The sequence below is a fragment of the Cygnus atratus genome, chromosome 1, assembly GCF_013377495.2.
Source record: "Cygnus atratus isolate AKBS03 ecotype Queensland, Australia chromosome 1, CAtr_DNAZoo_HiC_assembly, whole genome shotgun sequence".
Lineage (NCBI taxonomy): Eukaryota > Metazoa > Chordata > Aves > Anseriformes > Anatidae > Cygnus > Cygnus atratus.
In genome coordinates, this window is record NC_066362.1 from 71,315,861 (window position 1) to 71,338,726 (window position 22,866).

General features: G+C 44.7%; 2 protein-coding genes across 6 annotated transcripts in view; one reads left to right on the top strand and one right to left on the bottom strand.

The window, feature by feature from the left end:
• The window catches only part of DUSP16 (dual specificity phosphatase 16), a 67,783-nt gene extending 63,480 nt beyond the window's left edge, over window positions 1-4,303 (top strand). For 2 of the 5 annotated variants that reach the window (XM_035551078.2, XM_035551081.2), the window contains exon 8: window positions 72-4,301. In XM_035551078.2, coding sequence (XP_035406971.1) covers window positions 72-1,248 — 1,177 coding nt within the window. In that variant the 3' untranslated portion in view covers window positions 1,249-4,301. Of the gene's footprint in view, window positions 1-71 lie in introns of all 5 variants that reach the window. The other 3 variants (XM_035551077.2, XM_035551079.2, XM_035551082.2) reach the window with 2 other exon arrangements.
• Window positions 4,304-5,826: 1,523 nt separating this feature from the next.
• BORCS5 (BLOC-1 related complex subunit 5) overlaps window positions 5,827-22,866 on the bottom strand; it is a 76,056-nt gene continuing 59,016 nt past the window's right edge. The window contains exon 4 of the mRNA XM_035551076.1: window positions 5,827-9,991. Within this exon, the coding sequence (XP_035406969.1) occupies window positions 9,761-9,991 (231 nt within the window). The 3' untranslated portion in view covers window positions 5,827-9,760. The remainder of the gene's footprint in view (window positions 9,992-22,866) is intronic.

The window sequence follows — 22,866 nt, forward strand, 5'->3', positions numbered from 1 at the left end:
GATGTGAATGTTATTTCAGGTCTGAGCAGCAAATTCTTAAAATAATTCTTTTGTTTTTCCCCTCTTTGTAGATTTGTGAAAGAAAAGAGGCCAACCATTTCTCCCAACTTCAACTTCCTGGGCCAACTTTTGGACTTTGAGAAGAAGATCAAGAACCAGAGTGGTCAGCCTGGACATATCAGTAAGCTGACACTTCTACACCTGGAGAAGAGCAGTGAGCATGTACTGGTCCCAGAAGGAGGGCACAGCAACCTCTCCACTAATCAGCTCTGCATTACCGCTACCTCTGAGATCGTGGAACAGAAGCCCATGGACTCCGGGAGCATGTCATGCGCACACTTGCCCTCCCTGGAAGATAGCCCGCTGGTACAGGGCATAAACGGACTGCACGTCTCCCTAGATAAGGTGGAAGACAGTAACCGGCTGAAGCGCTCCTTTTCTTTGGATATCAAATCCGTATCCTACTCAGCCAGCAGCAGCTGTGTGACTGCATCCGTTCAGGGCTTTGCCTCTTCCGAAGACACCCTGGAATACTACAAACACGCGACTGCTTTAGAGGGCAGCAGCAAGCTGTGTCAGTTCTCCCCGGTGCAGGAGGTCTCAGAGCAGACCCCCGAAGCCAGCCCTGATAAAGAGGAAGCAGGCCCTCCCAAGAAACCCCAGAATACCTGGCAGCTGGACAGCCAGAGCAAACGGCAGCACGTGGGGAGAGCCGGCAGCAGCGCCGCCACTCAGCGGTCGCTCCTGTACCCCCTCCACCGGAGCGGGAGCGTGGAAGACAACTACCGAACGAACTTCTTGTTTGGGCTCTCCACCAGCCAGCAGCATTTGGCGAAGTCTGCTGCGGGGCTGGGCCTCAAAGGCTGGCACTCAGACATCTTGGCTCCTCACACGTCAGCTCCATCCCTCACCAACAGCTGGTATTTTGCAGCTGAGTCCTCGCATTTCTACTCTGCCTCTGCCATCTATGGGAACAGCGCTGCGTACTCTGCCTACAGCTGTAGTCAGCTGCCCACAGGCTGCGACCAAGCCTGTGCTGTGCGCAGGAGGCCAAAGCAGGGTGACCGAGGTGACTCCAGGCGCAGCTGGCATGAGGAAAGCTCTTTCGAGAAGCAGTTTAAGCGCAGAAGCTGCCAGATGGAGTTTGGGGAAAGCATCATGTCAGACAACAGATCCAGAGAAGAACTGGGGAAAGTGGGCAGTCAGTCGAGCTTTTCAGGCAGCATGGAAATCATTGAAGTGTCTTGAGGAGCAGCAGACTGGCGTGACTGTATCGGATTTGCTTCCCCCTCCAGGCTGCTCCCCCAGCATTTAAGAGGTCCCTATAAATCTGAAAAGAACAAACATCACGCAGAAGGTGGGGAGGGAGGAAATGTGGGGCTTCACTGTGAACGCAGTGACTAGATTAATACAGCGAGGAAATGACAAGTGAGCGTCTGCACGAGGAGACCAAGTGCACTGTTGGGTTTTTCTCCTCCCCTTTCCTGGAGAAGGGCAGAACATTTCAAAGAGTTTTTTCCCTGACAGAGGAAGCAATTTACATGCAATGGGTTGCACATCCTTTCAGTGTTTTCAAAAAGGAAACTCTCGTGGTATCGAACCATATCTCTGGTTCCACTGAAACATGCTTCTACCCATCAAAGCTAGTTTTATTCTCCCTTCCTCATGCCTCAAGTCTTCACCAGTGCACCTTAGCCCTGACACTGAGCCAACCTCTGGAGGGAGACGTTTTTCCTGTAAGAAAGGAGACTGGGAGTGATTCCAAAGGAAGTAGGGACTGGTTACAGCAAGGCTGGTCTGAAAATACAGTTCAGGCAAATGTAAATAGTGGTGTAACTATTGTTCTAATGGATAGGCTTTAGGTGATTTGCTAGAGAGCTGCTTCAGAGAAAAAAAAAACAGTACCTCAAAAATATAAAAAATAAACTAGGGCTTTATGGCTGCCAGATGCAGGTAGTCAGTTCGTAAGCAATGTGAACAAGCAATGACAAGCCACATTAGATTTTTTTTTTTTTAAAGCTGTCTACGCACAAGTGTTTCAGTTGGCTTACTAGCAATTCTTCAGAAAGACAAATGAACCATACTTATGACCATTACCCCCAGTCTTTTGAAATATAAAATAAACAGTATTTTTTTTCTGATATTTAGCTGGCTTCTGGGAGAGGGATACTTTTGCTTCCAAGCTATAATGGAGTGGTTAATCCTTAGCGCTATGTGCAAGAGAAGCAGCTGGTACAATACCACAAATTCCTCCTCTTGCCAATTGCCAATTCAATTGTTTGTTTTGTTTTGTTTTTTAAAGCAAAAATTAGTTGTAAGCCTTGGTGGGATGGGCTTTTGTTCAAAACTGAGCAGTACTGTTAAGGAACTACTCTTCATATGCAGCTCCAATCGCTTGTGCGGTGGGGGCAATTCAGGTTTGTTGTTTTTTTTTTTCCTACCCCCTCCACACCCCACACCCTCTCCAACATCCTCACCCAAACTGTGAGGATCGAGGTTTTATGTTTGCTGACCTCATCCAAGAAAGAGAGGTCTGTTCAGCTGTCCAGGGAAAACAGAAGGGAACTCCAGAGTCCCATCTCATGATGCGGTGTGAAAGAAAGAGGGGTTGAGAAGAGACAGCTTTAATGGAAAGCCTGCTCACCTTCTGCGCTTGCAGATCCAAAAGAACTTTAATTTTGGCTTTTGTCTTCCGTCCCAGTTTAGGGTCTCGGTTTCCCAGCGTGCTGATGCATGATTTGGCTGCAGATGCTCCTAGCTGTGCTGCAGCTGGCCAGTGCTCTGCTCTCTGATCTACACCAGCCTAGAGGCTATGCCAGCGTGAGGAGGTGCCCTCCCTGCTGCCAGCAGGGGTGTTCCATGGGAGATTAGGCACAGCCCTCCTTGTGTTGTTCTTGACAGTGAACCAGCTGCTTCCCCTCCAGCTTGTGAGTCTTGTGGTGCGTTGGCTGCTGCTTCGCAAACTGTTACGTGTGTGCACCTTGCCGTAAGAGGTTTACGGTAGGCAAGGAGTGGTCCAGAGGCACAACGCAGAGCTTCAGCCTTCCCTCTTGTACATGGATGGAAGCTGCACACGTTATCTAGGTCTTCCCCAGGGCCCCTCAGCACATGCATATGTTTGGGGGGGGGCGGGGAACTATATTGTTTTGTCCAGTGCAGGCAGCTGAAAATTATAAATCAAATGAAACAGATACTTATACCTGGCCAACAGCTTTTAAAAAAAATTGTCAAGCCCTAATTCAAGTCAGCAACTTGGGTTATGTTTCGTTTGTTTGTTTGTTTTTGTTGTTTTGTTTTGTTTTTTACTTTAAGTGTAGCTAGTTTGTGACTCAAATCTCAGGTTTTACTGTATTGAAAAGTGGAGAAGATTTTGTCATTGTTTTGTTTTATGGCTAGGATGTGACTTAATTTCCTACAGTGGACTGTTTAAAATAGCACTACAGCATTGATTAACTTGATCCTAAAAAGTGCAAACGACACACAGAGAGGCAGCAGCAGGAGTAACTGAACCCAGAGGCTGTGTTCGTGATGTGTGTGTGAAATGCCGGAAGAAAGGGTAGCCTGGGCAAGGGACAGGTTGACACCACACTGTAAAGCATGTCAGGTCTTCGCTTTTCATTAAATGTACTGCCACTTGTCTGTGCTTACATACCAAGTGAAAGTGATTACATTGCAACTATGCGTGTGTATACACACATGGAAACCATTTAGCAGTGCTCCTCTCAGCCAGACTTCAGTAAGGGCCTGTGTCTTATTTGATTTAAACCAGTTAACAGGGGTAAACACAAATAAATCCCCGCAGGCAGAAAGATAGTTTTCCTGGGTCTTGTGCTCACTCACACGTGTGTTCTCCCCTGTCTCGTTATACACACAAGTAGGTACGGTTGGGGTTTTGTTTGGTTAATCTCCTTCTGAGGAACTGAAATTTGGTCGTCTGGCTCCTCGTGATTTCCAATAAGCTATAGTCACCAACTGAATCAAAGCTGTAGGCTCATGTTAGGGGACAGCTTCCTGTAGGAGGAAGCCTTAAATTCATATCCTGTGCAGGGTGGTGCCCTGTCTCATTTCTGAAATGGTGTCCTATACCTGAACAATGCTGGAAATGGTTTTGAGGTTTGGAGAGCAAAGTGGAGGATGTGGGGGGGGGGAAACGTGTACATGTTCAATATGAATATAATGTTTTTTGGTGTATGGAAGCTGTTTAAATGGTTCAGAGAGATGTGAGTTTCTCATCTTGTTGTGTCATGAGCATTACCTGTATGTTATGATGAAATAAAATCAGAAATGGTACCTGTTTATATAGAACGGTTGAGGAAGGAGCCTCTGTGCCTCTGGCTGTGGTGCATGCGTTACCTGGCTGCAGGAGGACCTGCTTCCCCGTGGCCAGGGCTAGCAGGAGTCTCGTCCTTACGGTACATATCCTTCTCTGCAGATGCATGCCTGTCAGTGAATGACACAGAACCAGTGGCTTTGGACTGCTACTCATAAGCAGTGCTGACTTCACAACCATGTTACAGTTGTGAAATCTCTTACCTGCTCCTGTTCACCCTACCTCTTCTGCTCCCTCAGAGAGCAGCAATGGCTTTTCTGTGCTGCTTCTGCGCAGATACCTTGCAACGGCTAATGCTGGAGAATAGTTATACCATCTCACAGAATAGCAGGCCAGTTCTTCTGCGGTTAAACTGATCGTTCACAAGACAGCTGTGCTAGCCTTTCTGAAGCAAGTGTTTCAGCTTGTTTAAATTACCTAGGATGAACTGTATACTTTTATTTTTGCCTCCCATACTTCTTATTTGATGAAGAATATAATCACATTAATACTTCTTTTGATGGATTCTGCCAGTCCTGAAGCATTGGGAACAACCTGAATGCTGAGGGAGAGGTATGCCCGTTGTTGCCCCTTTATAGAATAGCTTATACAAATGTAGTTGTGTATTAAATTTAAGTCCTGCACTAGGGCATGGATGCCAAGGCTATGTCCTTAGATGGCAAAGCTCAAGCCTCCAAGTTTGTGTAGCAGCATCTTCAATCTCAGGTGAAGGAATAGAAGCCTTTTTAAAGAGAATTTAAAAGCATTATCCCAGGAAGGGAAGTGCAGAAAGTTTGGCCTCTAGAATAGACTGTACTATCAGCCACAGCACAGTTAACAACCTGTGTGTCTTTTTATGCTTGCTTTCCACAACCATGAAGTACCTACCAGCTGTTACACAAAAAGCTTGCATCTATTGAACAGTAAAATATGAACCATGCACAACAGTAGTCCTAAATGGCATTAGGTGTTATCCTACAAAATAGGTTCACTTAATCTTCTAACACTTACCTGCTCTGGCTTCTTTCACTCTACTCTAAGGTCTAGTTCTGACCTCAATAAGTGCCTTCACAGGATGCTTTCTGAAGTGTGTACTTCAGCTTTTGCCAGGGCCAGTTGGTCACCCACCTTGTCACCACCACGAGGCTGTACGCACATAAGCAGTAGCAGCCAGCTCAGTCACGGTCCCACCCCACCCCTGGCAAGTCACAGGCACCACTGCACACATTGTTTATTTCAACTGGACATCAGTGCCAACCCGGATTAGGACAGAGTCCAAAAAAACCAACCATTTTTTCATTGCAGGACACACGTTTTCTTACAGTCACAAAGGTGGCTGCCCCAGCACAGCTGAGGCAGGCCACCTCCGGGGCACCAAGGGGGCTTCAATGCAACCATGTACAAAGCATTAAAACTAATATATGACCTCACACACATAAGTGTCCGCAGCCATCACAGCAAGAAGTGGTGTAAATGAAGAATAAGCAAGGCGTCCAGAGAAACAACACACTAGAAAAAGAGCAATACCCAACATTTTAATGCTGGAGCTGTGGAACATATAGCACACGCAGTTGGAAGTAGAGCAAGTCTGCAAATGGGATAATAACCCATAAACCAAGGAGCACTCACCACAAGGCTTATAATCAAAATACACTGGCAGCTTGGGAATCGGAGAGAAGTTACAACAGAGCCTCATGGAAACCGCTGGAATGCAGTCTGATAAAGAGCGAGGGGCTGGTTCATGCTGTAAGTGGGCCTGTGAAAATGCATTTCTACTCTTTCTATGTAAAAGCTTAGAGGAGGGGAAATATTTTTTAAAATATTTAAATATATTTAAATACATTTAATTTAAAATACATATATTTAAAAAAAAAAACACAACACTCTTCTGTCCCCTTCAGTGGATCTTCACAGAAACTGACCTGCAGATAGGTTGGCACTTTAGCACCCTGTCAATCCATTAAATTACAAAACCAATAAAAATAAAGCGAACCTCTTTGGCCAGTGTAGTCCACTGGCCCAGGGTGAGGTGTCACAAGCACCAGAGGCAGCAAAGGGGTAGGTGACAACAGCAGAACCAAGGGAAGGACTGGAGTGGCTCAGGCCCTCAGGGAACCAAAGCCGCAGGAACTCACTTTGCTCTCCAGCTTTTCAGGAGGTTTCATATCAGGAAGCTTAGTCTGCACCCCACATCACACATCAGCTTCATTTCACATCAAAGACCAGAAATGGGCAGAAGTGGTTCTTTCCCATTGACCATGCCAGATGACTCTCTGTTCATAGCATTGACAATCTATCCTTCATGGCAAAAGTAATAGCTGGTACATTCATGAGGGAGACCTGAGGCCTTCTCCAACAGTGTTTGGCTTGGAAAAGGGAACTCCTAAATAGAAAGGCAATTCCAATCACATCTCGAATCTCCGGCTGAACAGTGTGTAATGAAATAAAGCATCGGTCTCACCTTGAGCATCACCTGCCTTCGAGATGAATCTGAAAGCAGGACACAGAGCAAAGCAAGCGAGGAGCAGACAAGCAACAGAAACAGCAGCTCAAGAACATGTGGCAGGAAATGACTTCTTGGAAAGAGGTCCAAAGACTTACAGTTAACAGAGCTAGTGACAATGTTTTAAATAAAACTATAACCCATCATTTGAGAACAGTTAGAGGGTGCATGGTACTTTACGGGACATATATAAGACTATCACCTGTTGAATGGAAGGAATCGACCTGCGTTCTTTGGAAGAGGTTGGACTTCACATATCAGCTCTGATTTCTTTCTATTTAAGCCATTACATCTTTTGCAACTTACCCTTTCTGCTCAGAAAGCTCTAGCTGGGAGACCCAGCAGCATATCCAGAAGCTTAAAAGGCAGTATCTCCCATTATCAGCCCAATACCTAGGTGTTTTATAGCAAATAAGAAACTGACCTGCAGCCCATGCTCTCACAGGTTTCAGATAGGAGTACTACTTGCTTGCCCTCATTAGCACTGCAAGGACAATGCTTTGATCTGGTACTTAATAGTGTGAGGACAAACGTCTAGAGCTTTACAGGAGAGAGCATCTGCAGCCTGGCCCCTGCTCGGAGACCCAGTATGAGGATCTTCCCACTGGTCTGAGCTTCCAGCACTCCAGGGTGTGGGATATCTATTATTGCATTTGACAGAGACAGGCGGCTGAATGTTGCGCATTCTGAACTTCCAGACAGTGTGATTTGGGAGAGGACAAAAATGCCTGCAGCATCTATTTAAAGTTGCTGAATATTGTAGCGTGTCTGATGGCAGGAGGCAAAGAACTCTTCCATGATGGACAGTAAGAATCCTCGTGGCATAGTCATGAAAAGCGGGTTTTCATGGGTTGCTCTGTCTCATGTATGCATCAAAACTTTTTACAAACCAAGTGTAAAAAATGCTGCAAGAGACATGAGCATGGGTGGGAGTCTGATCTGCACAATGCTATATCCTGTGCAAGAGTACACACCTATATGTACACACGTATGTACCAGATGTGGGGTGGAAGAGGTAATGAAGTAAGCTCACTCTGCCGCCTTTCCTAGAAAATGTCCTGCTTTGTTCTTTGCTGTGTCTGAAGTAGTCAATTGCTCTTCCCAGGGTATCATTCCAGAGGGCTTCCTTGCTACAGGACTCTGTTCTCAGACAATGCTCAGTGGCCTTAGAGCCCAGTCACTGCTACCTTTCAAACGCAGATCCAAGCTGGCTGCAGTATGCATTACACAGATTCACTCCATGGCCTTTGGTCATGCAACAAAAAAGAACAGCTTGTTGCTTCCTTCTACCAGGCAGCCATTAATACTATATTAAAAAAAAAGCAACGATGCTCTTATTCCCAAATGCTTAGAGACAATCTTTTGCTAATTAAGTACTCTCAAGTACTAAGAGGTATTCTAGCAAGCTGGCTTTGGCAAGTCACCTAGCCTCCTGCTGCTGAACTGGCAGATGGGTTGTCAGAGGGACTCAGACAGCTGTCCTCACCGCTGGGACTGTGCTCCTGAAGTACAACAACCATTTGGGTTCACAGGCACGCTCCAGCCTCCTTGCCCACATCAGCATTCTGGGATGTACGTAACAAACACGAACCTACCCCTGACCCAGCAAGCCCAGGGATCTTCACTTTTGGTTTCACACTCTCTCTGCTGGGATGAGAGCTGGCACGCAATAGCAACACATGTTGTTCAAACACCATTTCTAGATCTATATTTCACGGCAGTGTGTAAAACATCCCCCTTTTATATAGACAGAAACCGAAGCTCAGACAGGTGCCTGCAGCCAGCCAGCAGACCGGTGGCAGACTTAGCAACCATGCAGTCTCCTAAGCCCCAGCCCAGTGCCCAGGCCACATGAACATGCTGCCTGCTGTCCAGCCGGGCTCTCGGCTTGCAATAACGCAAGAACATCCCGTTGCCTTTGGAGCAGTTCATGGAGCATGATCCCAAAGGGCTGTGTGATTTCAGTCATAAAACACCGTGCTCATGCAAGCTCTCAGCATGACGGCAGCTAAGCCAATGCAGAGAGCCCAAAGGACTTTTCAAGTCTTCCATACACTTGAAGATAAAGAAACAACTGCATCCCTTTGATATAAAGAGCACCAAGATATCTGGCAAGTCCCAATTAAAAAAAAAAAAAAAAAGATCCCTCATGCCCACCTTTGGGATGCAAAGTGAACGGGTAGGTGCCAGTGTCCATCAGAATCACCATGCGAGGTCAGGGACACGAACTGCCACCAGATGGGGCATGGGGGGGTTGCCAGGGCAAGGACAGAGGAACATTAAGGCTTGCTCAAGAATAAAAGACATACATATCTGGAACAGTTATTCCTTTACAGCCTCATAAATTAGCAAGCCCATAAAAACAGAAGCCTCAAGGAAGGTCATGCCAAAACCCTGCCATGCAAACCATGTTAATTATGATAATTGGCAGATTTTAATGAACCAGTTCCTGGCTCCCACACTTTCACCTACAAAACATACGTATTTCCAAGGCCAGGGGATCTCAGAAATACCTGCCAGCCATCTAATTGTCTAAACCCCAGTGGCACAGAAAGCATGTTAGAGGGTTTGTCGCACCCCATATCCCTTTGAATTTTGAAAGTAAAAAGAACAGATGAAAGAACTCCTCCTCTGTAAACCCAAATCTAGTTACAGCAACGAAACAAATGTCTCGGCACAGGTGGTAGTAGTGGTGCAGGAGAGAGCAGGGCAAAAGGAGGGAGATGAAAGAACAGGTGTTTTTCTTCTCCAAACAACGAGACCAGGGAGCTCCTGGATTCCTGGCTGCATAGTTCCAGCAGCTGACGCTGCTCTTCCTCCGATGCCCTGGCAGAAAGTCAGGCAGCACGGCAGTCTGCTTCAAACATCTGCCAGGCCGGTGTGTTGGAAGCATGTCTGCGCTGAACGCTCGAGTGTGGAAGATGAAGAGGGAAAGCCTGCAGCATCGGCTACGACTTCAGCTCCCGGTCAGGTTTCATGCTGAAGGGCTCCAGCCTCTCGCTCTCTGGCAGCATGCTGTTCAGCCTCTCCATCAGCGGGATTGTCTGGTCGATGCCCATCTGTATACGGCGGAGAATGGCAGACATCTCGTTGACTTTCTGGATCTGCTCCGCATACTTGGCATACTTCTTCTGGCGCTCCTGCATGAAGCTATAAAGAGTTTCCACAGAGAGGTCCATCTGTTTAAAAACAACAAGCAGAGCGAGAAGCATTAAGCCAACTGTTACCATGGGCCTTTCAGCACACTATCTTTCCTAAAAGCATCCACGAAGCATGTTAGATGCCCCACTGGAGCTACCAGCCAGGTACGAAAGATCTCTGTTGGTGCACAGCCCGTTTGTCATGAAATGGGATAAATCATAGCTGTATACCATGGAGGAGGACATATGGCCACCTATACACTGAGTATTTGATCCAAAAGTTCTTTATTTACAGGGTTGAAACCCAACAGATGCTGCCAAGGATTTCTCAATAAACCATAGCACATCATGCAAGTTATACAAAATGAGGGAAAATGTGGCCTCTGCCTACACCTGCATATTTTCAGTAGAGACTGTTAATTTTCAAGCATTCAGCTCTCCATTACTTGCCAGTGCTAATTTCATTGGCTTAGCCAGGTTACTCTGCGACTGAGCCACTGCTGTTATTACCATCATCATCTAAAAAACTGCCTTGAGAAAGAACCACAATGGATTACTAGTGTCCCTAATTTCCCCGAATCCTAAAAATAAAAGTGTTATGAATGACCCCAGGAGAGACATTAGGTAAATCAGTCATGCAATTAAACATGGTAAGTACCAAAACACAGCTAGAGTGTTATTACAATTACAGGAACTGCACTGCTGTTCCTGCCATTGAGTTACAAAGGTAGCTTCTGTAATTCACAGCCTAACTTTCCATTCAGCCTTCAATCCTCCTCAGCTACAAGGAGGATTCAGCTGCTAGCACCACACGCACACGAGCCAACTCAGATTGTTTAAGCTGTTGTACTCTTTGTGAGATATGCCACATAAAAACCTCTCATACAGAGAGGTAGGCAACAGATCTATTCCAAACCCTCAAAAAACACCTAAAACTCAGTTACTTAAGCTTGCTGTAGCTGCGCTCAACAAATCTGCTCGCTGTGCTGCCTCCTCCAGCTAGCATTGCCAAGTTGTGGGCACGCAGCTTGGAGCCACAACATTTCCCCTCACTCAGGACTCTGCATACACCCACGGTGGCTGCCCAGCGAAGAGGAAGAGCGCACACACGCTGACTAGCGCTAGCCCTGTGCCTCCTGTCACCACCAGCTTTCCAGACTCTGCTGTTATCCCCTGAGGACCGAGGTCGCTGCTCACGGTGGAATCAGTGCCGAGGACTCCTGGGTTGCCAGGAAGCACAGTTTCAACCAAGACCACGTCTGAACTGAGTAACAGAGTCAACCCGACGACACCTCTCACCACAGGCACAAATGCACCCATGCAGCACTAAAAACCAAACTGCTGCTGACCAGATCTGACTTATGCAGCTTTTAACCAGGGAGCGTAATCCTGATCCAGCGTGCAGTGATTTGGGGACATGGGGGAGAGTCTGCCACGAGGGGAGGATTTGGGGGAAGCGTTGCAGAGCTGGAGGGGGCACCCCCAAAGAAGAGGGGAGCCCTAGGGACCGAGCTCTGCTGTCCGGCTGGCAGCAGCGAGGCTCGACCCTGGGGAAAAGCGGGGGAGCTGTGTTTGCTGACAAACATCCCTGTCAAGCCCTGGGGAAGGGGTCGAGACAAAAACAGTGAGGCAAGAAAATGCTGCATTGAGAAACCTAAGTTACAAACAGCATTAAAAACAAACACGCAGCTTTCTGCTAAACTGTCATGGGGATTAGGAAGCTTTTTTTTCTATCACTTCCATCAGAGCTGGATACAGTACTGATTAACCTTTTATTTCTTCTGTACTTTCTCACATTCACAGGCTGAATTCTTCCTCTGCCTCTGTGTCTTCTCGTGAATTCCTCCCTCCACACTTTCATGCATGGGACAAAATAAAAACCAGCAGAGAAGGAAACTCCAAGTAGAGTGGAAACAATTTAAACCTACATAGGGGTTTCAATTAAAACCCTAGCTTAATAATTTAGTAGCTTGGCACTAGCTCTGTAAATTGGAGTGTGTAAAAGCAGACCACCACCAGGTCTGCATGGGATGGAAGTAAATTCAATCCAGCGCCTAAAAACGTCCCACCTAATGAGAGACAGTGGTGCGGAGGGGCAGCCAGCTGGCACCCTGTCAGAAGTCAGCACACCTCATTAAACGGAGCAGCACGAGAACGGGGGCAGAAACCTCCTTGGTTTCAAGGTTTTCCTCTGCAGGCAGGTTCCTCGCAGAGCCTCACAGCTCTGGGCGAGAAGCAAAGCCTGCACCTACCAAGCTCTGGAACAACAAAGACCCCCTTTCTCTCAACTCCAGCAATTTTCATCTGTTGACTTTTAGGCTCCTTGTGTGAACGCCAGCAATGTCCAGCTACAGAGGGGAATGTGGAAGGTGACCAGCAAAAGGAAGAAGAAACGTGGAGAGGCCTTCCAAGCTCATTGCTACTTTTGGACATGTTCACAATGGCTATAAAAAAACTGCCTCACAAAAAAGAGAAAGGGTGGAAGTGAGCATTTCCTATGGCTTCCCTGTGCCTAGCACTAAAGTTTGTCTGCTGTGGGAGGCCGTGGCAACTGCACAGCCAGCGACACTACACGAGGGACTGAAGTTGAGTAATTGTGAGGAAAGGCCAATTTTTACTTGGTCTGAACTTGGTCTTTTTAAATAGGAAAAAAAAAAAAAGTTGTTCTAACTCCTGCACATAAATGCCAATGCGTCTTTGCAGCTTTCCTTGTGGCAGGCCTAAATACACACTTACATCCTTCCTGCCTCCTCCCCCCTGGAAGCGAGCTCCCACTGGTGCCAAACCTTGTGCTTTTACCTCTCCTGGCACGCAGTCCTGCTTCTCTGAGGCTCAGCCTGGGCTGCGAGCTGCAGGGCTTGGAGTGCCAACCATATTTACCCACCACAGAGACTAAAAACTGTCCTTTGGGAATCTGCAATGAACAGTGAATGCGCATAAGAATATGCTTGGTTCTCACCTATGTAATTCCATACAGTAGCAATAAAGAGTATCTGAAGAAAGGGAGCTGAGGCAGGAGGCAGTCCTGCCTGAGGCAGTCCAGGTTTTTAAGATGTCCCCAAGGGCAAGACAGATGTGGCCCTTTCCGAGAGATCCCACCAACTCCTGCTGCCCATACACGAGGCCCTGCCACAGTCCCTCCAGATAAACACTCAGATCCCAGTCTTCTTGGCCATCCCAGGCCCAGCAAGATGCTTCTCCGGGAAGCCCAGCAAGATGCTTCAGAGCCAGCAGCTTTTCTACTGCCCTAGAGCCATCTGCAAGCATTTACCTGAGCCACTGCTTCCACTCTGCTTGCTTTCAGCTTCCTGCCACACCAGGGCGGTTGCAAAAAAGGCTGGACCTGAAGTGTGTGAAAAAGCAAGGCAACAAACACAGAAGGGCAGAGTCCAGCAGATGAGGTCCCAGTCCTAATCCTCAAAGTGAGAGACTCTGCCCAGCCTGGCCACAAGGAAAAAAGCATGTTCTCAGGAGAGGGGTGAGAGCTCCCAATGCACATTCCACTTCTCTCCAAAAATAATTCCTCCTGTAAAGCAGCAAACCTTGGACTTGTCAACCTCAGAACAGATGACGAGATTTTTTTCCCCCTCCAACACTGAAAAAGATAGAAGTTTGTCAAATTTTCTGTGAGGAGTACAGCGTCACCAAAAAGGACTAGTTAAAACTCAGCACCTAGCATGATGTACTTTGTTTGTACAGCCAGTGACTCCCTGCAATAGAAGCTAACAGACCCAAATTCTAAGCCCTTGACTCTTCCACAGACCACTAGCAGTGAGGCAGTAATTTATGCCTAAGCCTCACATTTTAAACTTGAAATGACATCTACTGGGCTCTTTCTTCAAACAAAAACAGATTTATAATTACTTCCAACACCACTGCAAGATGGATATTACCCCATTAAGCGGCCTCCACCGCAGCCTCTCCCACTACACCATTCACATTCTCAACCAGTGAGGCCTCGGGAGACCGCATTACACAGCCCTGTTTGTAACATACTGATGAAACACAAAAACAATTGAGGGTACTTTCAGACAACTTGCACACAACAAATTCTTGCATTTATTTTAGAATTCTTCTTGGCCCACACTGCTGAGCAGAATAAAGACATTAATTTAGCCCATAAAAGACTGAGGTCAGTACTGGACACTGCCCAACTCTTTTCAAGAGACCATGCTGAAAACAAACCAATGCCCTATGTATACCTCTTACCTAGCATGGTTTTTATTACCTCTGCCACAGACGTGCAAGTATCCTGAGCTTTGGGAAACAGGGGCCACCTCTTGTTAGTTCAACAATTTGTGTCAATAATTTAAAGTAGCAGCTAGACACATTTTTCCCAGGTTCAGAACTGTAAGTGGTACTTGCAAGCACAAACACAGGTTCCTTGAACTTGGAATTGAGCTTCTAGAGAGGCACTGTCATTGCTGACATCACTAAGAAAAAATACTTATCATAAGAGGATGCCTTGTCATTCCCAGCTTCTCCATTCCCTCCTCGAAATGCCTGTAAGGCACAAAGATGTTTTGCTCTCTCCATCTCCACTCAGTAACAGACTTCAAGAGCTCACCTACACTTCCATTTGTACTGTGTTCCTCTGTCCTAATAATTTGCTGATAGCTCCCATCCCCTATGGCTGCCACTCAAAAAAACAGCAATTAGGGTGCAATCCTTACTCCAGAAAGTTCATTTGCTAGAACAATGCTCCTAACACAAGTAGCCTTTCCCCTCACACGTTGTCAGGTGCCTGGCTGGGTTTAAATGAACTCCTTCCTGCAGCTGCACAACAACCACATCTGAAAGTGACAGGCAGGAACATGACTGCATGGAGTATTAGTCATGATGCGCTGGTGTGAAAATACTTCTCAGTCTGTGCACTTAAAACTGAAGAGAGCTCCTCTTTCTGTACTGGCTGAAAACAAATGGGCTCAATGAATGGCTCCCCCCCACCCCACCCCACCTTTCTCTTTGATAATGTCATGCAAAGTTAGCACAATAGATCGTGTTGACTTCCTGATGACGGGAACATCCTCCATTTCTCCCACTTATCCCACACACTGGTAAGCAATAAACTTAGTGGGCAGCAACTTTGCCAGGGTAGAAAATAGACACTCCCAGCCAAGGATCCCACAACCTTCCCTTCAGCATCAGTCACAAGTAGTTCTCATGAGTGCCATTCCTCTGCTTCACAGCCAGGTAAACAACTATAATTTGTGTTTAACTTTTACTTGCCACATGCTAGGATTACCTAATCCCATACGAAAATGTTCCTTTTGTTTCCTTTGTAATTTGTCACTGCTGTAAACAACTGCTAAGGAGTTACTCAGTGGGAACACTGCAGGGATCGCAGTCAAGTTAGAGAATGAAGAGCAACCATTTTAATTGGTTCTAACACTAAGTTTTGGAAATGTTGACAAATACACCAGGACCCAGCCAGCACAGCCACAGAAATCCACTTACTTCAAAAGATCTTCTACAACTAAATCCATACGTGGTCCCTTAGAGCTACTGTAGCTACACGTTAGCATACAGCTGCACCTCTGACATCAAGATCTAACTATTCTGGGAGGCCTTGGGTTGCCTCCAAGAATTGAAAAGAATTCAGAATTCAAAAGAATCAGAAGGTTCATTCTGGAAATTAGCTTTTCCACCTTTATGTACGCCTTTTCCTGCATATTGCGTTATTGGACAGGATACATTTGTCACTGCCCGGCGTGCTGACCTCCGCAGCCCGCAGCTCCCTGGCGGCTCCAACTCAAGCTGCCTCTGCCTTAGAGCAACCAGCATCCCCCTGCCAACTGGCAGGCCCCCAAACTGAAGTTATGACTGCTATCACTAACTGTTGCTAAAAAAAGTCCTAAAGCTACGACCAAAACAATACCTACCTCGCGCCCAGCAGTAATGAGCAAGGAGACTTCCAAGCACGTTAAAAAAGCAAAGCCCATTCACAGAGGGAGCAGACAGACAGCAAAGCTGACAACCGTCAGCCATCTGGGTGCTGCAGATGCTATATCCAACTCCCCGGCTTGGATACATCTCATATCCCAGTCCCCTTCTGCTGGACACTCTTTACAAAAAAAACCCTCAACACTGTCTAACTTATGATCCTTCTCTCTCAAAAGAGCTAAACAAAAATACAAGCAAGTTAAACTCAGGGCACAATTTCTCATTAAACAAAATCCAGTGCAGCCTCAGGCTGCAAAGCACCAGTCCCACCCCCTCCTTCACAGGAGTTGTATCATCACTAATGAGGCCCAGTTCTGCAAGTAAGCCTGAAGGGAGAAGGGGGAAAACAGGAGAAGTTTGATCACCTCGGGCTTCTCTTTGAACCAGCGGTTTGGTTTTGTGTCAGATCAACTTGCTAAACCAACTCTTCAGTCTCACAAGCACAGATCATCAGCTCTTCTATGTCTTCAGACAGGCACCCTTCCAGTAGAGCTGGAGGAGAGGAGGGGTTTTACTTACTTATCTCTCTCTGTGGCTATTCTCTACCACTGCTATATGTCCATGTTATTCTTCCTTCTCACACTGGTGGCTAAGCACGTCACTGCCGGATGAAAACAATGCAGATGCCAAGTATCAACTCAATACCCTTTTATTTACTGTTCTTGAGTAACAGCTCGGTCTGTGATGAGGGAAATTTAAACCTAATGGAAGAAACAGACTCATGAAGACAAAACAGTTCATAAAAATGAAGGGAATATATTTCAGTGATAGTCCTCTAAATTCAGATATGACTGGAGACGCAAGAAGAGTAGGCTGCTAGTAGCACAATACACAATACACCAGAACCTCACGACATTTACAGCCCTTTTGCAGTCTTCTCTTCACGGTGGTGGGAAGACCTAGCAGAGAGGGATTCCAGAGTGACTGATGCTTTTAAATACATAATTCTTGTGGGGAAAAAAAAACATGTTGATTTTATCAATATGTTTTCTGAAATGTCACCCTGAAAGGTTATGGTAATTTTTAACTTGTTGACTTTAACGAGTAAGAACACTTTTTTTTTTTTTTTAAAGAGCTTTCAATTGCTGCTTTCACATAATAATCTACATTCATCTAAAAAGTCATCTCTGAAAAATAAGTCGTACACAAAGATGCGTCAGTATGCACAACCTAGCAGTGCTACCTTAAACCTACATAAGGTTGTTCATTAAAAGGACACTCAAAAATACAGTTCTGAGGCATTCAGGATCTGCACTGCTGCTCATTTATTCCTACGTGGAAATTAAAGGGGGGTGGTTCTGATCTCAAAGAGAAAAAAACGATTTGATGAAACTTGGAACTCCCTAAGCTAGGAGAATTTTATCAAGACCAAAATGTTATGTTCAAAAACGTTAGAAATGCTCCCATACCTCTCCTAAATGACAAAGAAACAATGAAACAAACAAAAAACCTGCCCAGACAATATATAAGATAAATGAACTTCTGTGTTCAATGTCCTCACAAAACTCCTCTTTTGTGGAGCACAACTCCACAGAAAGGAATTGGAACATCCTATGCCTGTCTTTAATTAGCTGTTCCTGCAGGAAGAAAAATGTATGTTACAGACTGATTTGTTGCTTAAATGATAATTTGCATAACTCTTATTTCAGGCAGCTTAATAATTCCGCTACAAAACATGGCCTTCAGTTCCCTCATTTACTCATTTTATACTGCTGCCATATTACTCACCCAAGAGATTGCCAGAGCTTGAATATTATAAGAACAATAGTGCTTGCAAATGTTTTTTACCCTTAGGGTTTTATTTTATTATAAATCTCAGTTCTGTATTTTCAACATGTCAGAATGATTAGTTTTAAGCAAGTTGTTTTTCCTACCAAGAATAAGCTTTGATATTAAAGAATACCAGTATCATTAATTAGATGTTTCTCCAAAAACACAACTGTTGTCATTGTAGAGTAAAAAAGTGCCATCTGAAGTACAGCTGACACCATTAAATTTGCAAGCTATCTGACCTAATGGTATTATTCACAGCTTCACACTTGGGACCCAATAGCTGTAGCTCTTCTTTTTCTGTATGTACTTAGAAGGTCTTTACAAATTTTCCAAAAGGGGATGCTAGCCTTTGCTAGCACCTCACTTTGCTTTAGTCAGCATTAAATACTACACTAGCAGACAAGTAGTGTCCTCCTCTAGACAACACTAAGAAAAAGCTCTCAGTTCTGTTCTCAGAGAATGCAGTGGAGCTGAGTTTTAACCATTTTCTGCAGTTTGTGAAGTAGTAAAGAGATTATCTAGGCCTCTCTCTTGAAGACAAAGATGGGTTCAAGCACCAGCACGTGCTGCACTTGCACAGAAAGGCAATGCATCTGGTAGCATCAGACCTACCTCCCATGTGCTGTGCAGATGGCCTCTATACATGCAAGAAGGGTGAAGCGTGAGATATGCATGGGCACAAGCCCAGCAGTCAGGAATCAGGGATTTCTGGACATCTGACAGTCCAGATGAAGCTTTTGCTCTTCTCCTGACAGCCACAGCTCTCACATGAAATGTCCAAATCAACTCCTTCTCACTGGGAAAACTCAAACGTCTGTCAGCTTTAACAGTGTTAGGCATTGAGAATCTGAAAGATTTTTGAAAGATGTTTTTGAAGCTCTAAATCAGCTCTTTCATGTTCAAACTGAACATAAAATGAGCAAGCAACACCCCAATGATGCTGAGAAGGGGAATATCTACTCATTCATTCCCAGAAGAGTTACTTTTAAGACTGACCATCGTATTTCCCCAGTGCTAAAGCTCAGGTGTTGCAGCACTTTTCTGGAGGTCACAGCATTTGGCAGTAAGTCCTTGGCTTCAGAAAAGCCTCAAGCAACTCTTGAGCACTGTGAGTTATGTCCACAACCAGCTCTTCTGAGGCTATAAACTAGTGTTCAAAACATGATAACGACTGTATACCATCTCAACGGATCAGTGGTTCAGACAAAAGTTCAACAACTGTTCACTGGTAACTGGAATCCATTCTGAGTATCCATTTTTATTGTATTAGGCCTCAAGTTTCAGGAAAGGCTGAGTATTTCTCCTTGTTCATGTCTACAGATAATCTCTAGAACAAATCTAATCGAAAGTGAGAAGGCATTTGAAAATTTACAGGATGGGAGAACTTTTAGTTGAAAAGGTTCATCTCCAGTTCACATGTTGCTTGCCTGAGGCATAATCAAAAATTAAATTCTATGGATTGGATTAAGCAAAAGAAAAGGTTATGACCCAAGAATCCATCCTGACCTTAAAAGCTCTAGAATTCCTCGTCAGGTACTGCTGCTATGCTGATTTGTTGTACAAATACCTGAGCTGAAATTCAACTGAAATTCATCTGATTTGGAATTTCATTTTTTTGGATAATTTGCTAGTCATGGCAATTGTTCCTCAAATAGATCACTTCTTCTTTGGTGTACAAACCTCATTTCTTGTCCACTATGCCACAGTTCGGCACAGTTCAATACACTTGATTACAGGGTGTTCTACAATACTATGATTCAGCATTTCACACAGGCTTCCAAAGTAGATGACACATGCAGTCAAGAACAACACCCATGAGAATTAATTACTAATAAATGCTGTTTCTTATCTCTAGAGTAGTGTTGAAATAATAGTGTTCTCATACAGAAACATTCATGCCCCAATGGCAAACAAGCACTAAGGAAATCCCACCCTTCATATAAAGCAAGATGGACAGATTACTTGCGCTAAAGCTGTGTAATATTTTCAACATGAAGTCATCTCTGCAGATCACATCTGATTGTTATCAGAATGCTAATTATAGAGCTGCCCACACAAGGTCAACCCCGCTCCCCTAACCTACTACATAGCATCTTTAAGTCATCAGTACAACTCCAAATATTTGCAAATAATACTGGCTAACATATCTAAAATGAATATCAAACTGCTGAACAGCTTTTTAGCTAACATTCCAGAAAAAAACAAACAAATAAACAAACAAAAAAAACAATTCTCACCTAAGGGTAGAGTTGACACCCAGAAAACTTCGATTCAACATTCAAACAGGAGGTAATCATTAAAAATGAAAGTCTGTAAAGGGACTCTTCCTGTATCCAGTAGGGAGGGAGAAGAGCATCTTCAACCTGTGGTAACTCCAGACTTAATTAGAAAGAGAAATCATACTATTTTTGGCCTTCACTAGGCCAACTGAGCAAAGCTTCTCTAGTTTCTTCCCAGGGCTTCTCCAGTCCCCAGGCATCCTTATAGCCCTCATGTTGTATTCATGAACTCTCCTTCCTTGAACACAATGACTGCCTCACACTGTCAGATGAGATTGTCTCATGGCCTTGTGCAATCCCATCCATACACTCCCTTTTCTCATGGCAATACCTTGTGTGATACACCCCAGGCAGAGATTTGCATTCCTCCTGTCTTAAATGTGTTCCATGCACAAGTTCAGTATCAAGTCCGCTAACTCTGGAATGGACTTTAATACTTCTTATTCCTCTTTGAAGCTCTGCGATGTTTTGTTTTGTTCTTCTATCTGGGGAAACAAGGCTAGTATAAGAAACCCAATTTCCTAGTTTAAACAAGCTGTGAGAAGAATCTGAATTCTATTCCTTGAGGTACCTGATAATCCTAAACTCCATGCACTAATAATATGAAAGTGTTAATATGAGGCTTAGCATGCTAGACTTCTGATCTTCAGTGCCAGTCTCTTAAGCACTGAAGTTCTATAGTAATGCAAACCTTTCTGACTGCAAGATGCTTGATTAAGTTGAATTTTCTACTCTTTCTTGGAAATGAGGTGGTGGAAAGGATTCCTACTCAGATCTTTTCCCAAACAGCCATAAGAAAGCAAAGCACAGGAGAAAGGAACATGACAGAACTGATTTCACACGCACATTCTGGGAACGAGGGACTGGTCTTTTATATGAAGCAAATGAAGCCATGTATGTTAATGCAACAGATTTCAACATCACAAGTGCAAGCAATCTTTCTTCTTCCTTATTAACTGCTGGATCACTTCATAGAGTTCATGTATAACGCAGCACTGGCCATCTGCCTACAGCATACGCAGAAAAATATTAATTCCATTTATTAAAATAATAATTGTGAAGATTTTTCAAAAGCAGCTTCCCATTTTGACGCTTGCTGGTTAAGACATCACCCCACCACGTGAGAATTCTAGCTACTAGCACATTAGGCTGGAGAAAGAAAAGCAAGATCAGCTAAAGGACACGAAGGTAGTTTCTAGCATAACACTGCACATTTATTTCTGCATGATGGTGCGTGTTCAGTTAAAATTCCAGTCTTTATAAGTAACACTTCATCACAGATGAAGGAAGAAATAAAGAGCCTAATAGATGGCCACAGTCTTCAATCTCAAAATTCCTAGATGCCAAAGAATATATTTAATGTACTGGTTTCTTCACAGAACACTGTGTTCCCTAGCACAGCTCTTATAAAAAGCATGGCAGTATGGCATTAAATCCCCTGAAAATACGAGTGGCATTTCAACCAGGAAACTTCAGGAACATTATATCCCAAGGACTTCTCAAGCTTTTTCCCTGGATTTTGGCCACTACTAATTTAAATCTGTGAACCAAAAGGCTCAGTTTTGCTTGAAAGTCAAAACTGCTTTTTTAAAATTTTTTTTTTTTTTAATTTTTTTAAAGATCTAGGAAGTCTTTATATGTTGCATCGAGAGTAAACACATCTCCATTTTCACTTTTGCCAGGCTTCATTTAACTGGCTTGCTTTCAGTCCTCTGAGCCCTTCCCTTTAATGGGATGAAAGGTAAATAGTGGTCTGATCCACATGAGCACACCGACCTTGAGGCAAAGGCCTCAAGCTGAAAAAAGGCTTTGGACTTGCTGAGATCATTCATATTTTGTTGGAGCAATTCAGTTTAGTGAGAAGGTGTGTCATTCTTGAGGCATGCCTACTGCAAACAGGTTTTACAAACAAACGCTACCTCCACAAAACTGACCCTATGTTGGGGTCCATTCTCTGAAGGAACACTAGTCCGTTGGGATGGAACACTGAAGGAATCCCGCACAGTCTGCATCTTCCTGCTCAGAGAGGGCACCTCTGCTAAGAAGCGCAAGGTGCATCACACGTCCCCGTCTGGTTGCTGCTGCAGTTAACGGGATCCTGTGCTGCAGCGACCTTGTCACCTGCCACGCGGTGTCCTGCCGAGGCGACTGGCCCAGCACTCCTTTGGTCCTGGTGGTGGGACTGCTCCCTGCGCTTAGAGAGCTTTTCCCTTTATCACCACCTTCAGCATAGCTCGTCCTCTAGTTCCCACTAGGGAATGTCAAACCTTGACAAGCTCCCCCTAACCCTGCCATCCCTCTCACCTCTGTAATGAGGAGAGTTCAAAGCCGAGGGCCCTGCCCATGGTAGATCCATGCTTCCCTCGGGATGGAACAAAACAATGCCAATGACCTCTGCAGGCCACGTTCCCCAGCACAGTTTTTCCAGGAGATGACAGGTCGCTTTGATAAGAGAAACGCTCAGTGTCACAGAAACAATTTACTTGCCATGAAGGTCAAAAAGCCACAAGGCATTCATGAAAAATAAACTGAAATTCCTGAATCCCCAAATTGCTGGGCATGTTTTACTTCACACAGATGGTGACATGGATGGCTGAAGCACAATTTATGAGTCTTAAATATATGGGATAAGCTAAAATGTGCTTGTATGTAATGCTTGTGTTTAAAAGTCTTTATCTTCTTCTTGGTCTTACAAAGGCACTAGATTTGTTGCTTATAAAAAATAACGATTTAATGCCTATCCCATACTTTCAACGGTTGAAATGTATTGGGAGACATGATGTCGTGTATGTGTGGCTTCAAAAGTTATTTTCTTACCAAATTTTAACGGATGGATTTTTGGACATCATGACTACATACCCACAGAAGCCCATTAGAATTATTTTTGCAGTAAGCTGGTAAAGAAAAAAAAATTAATTG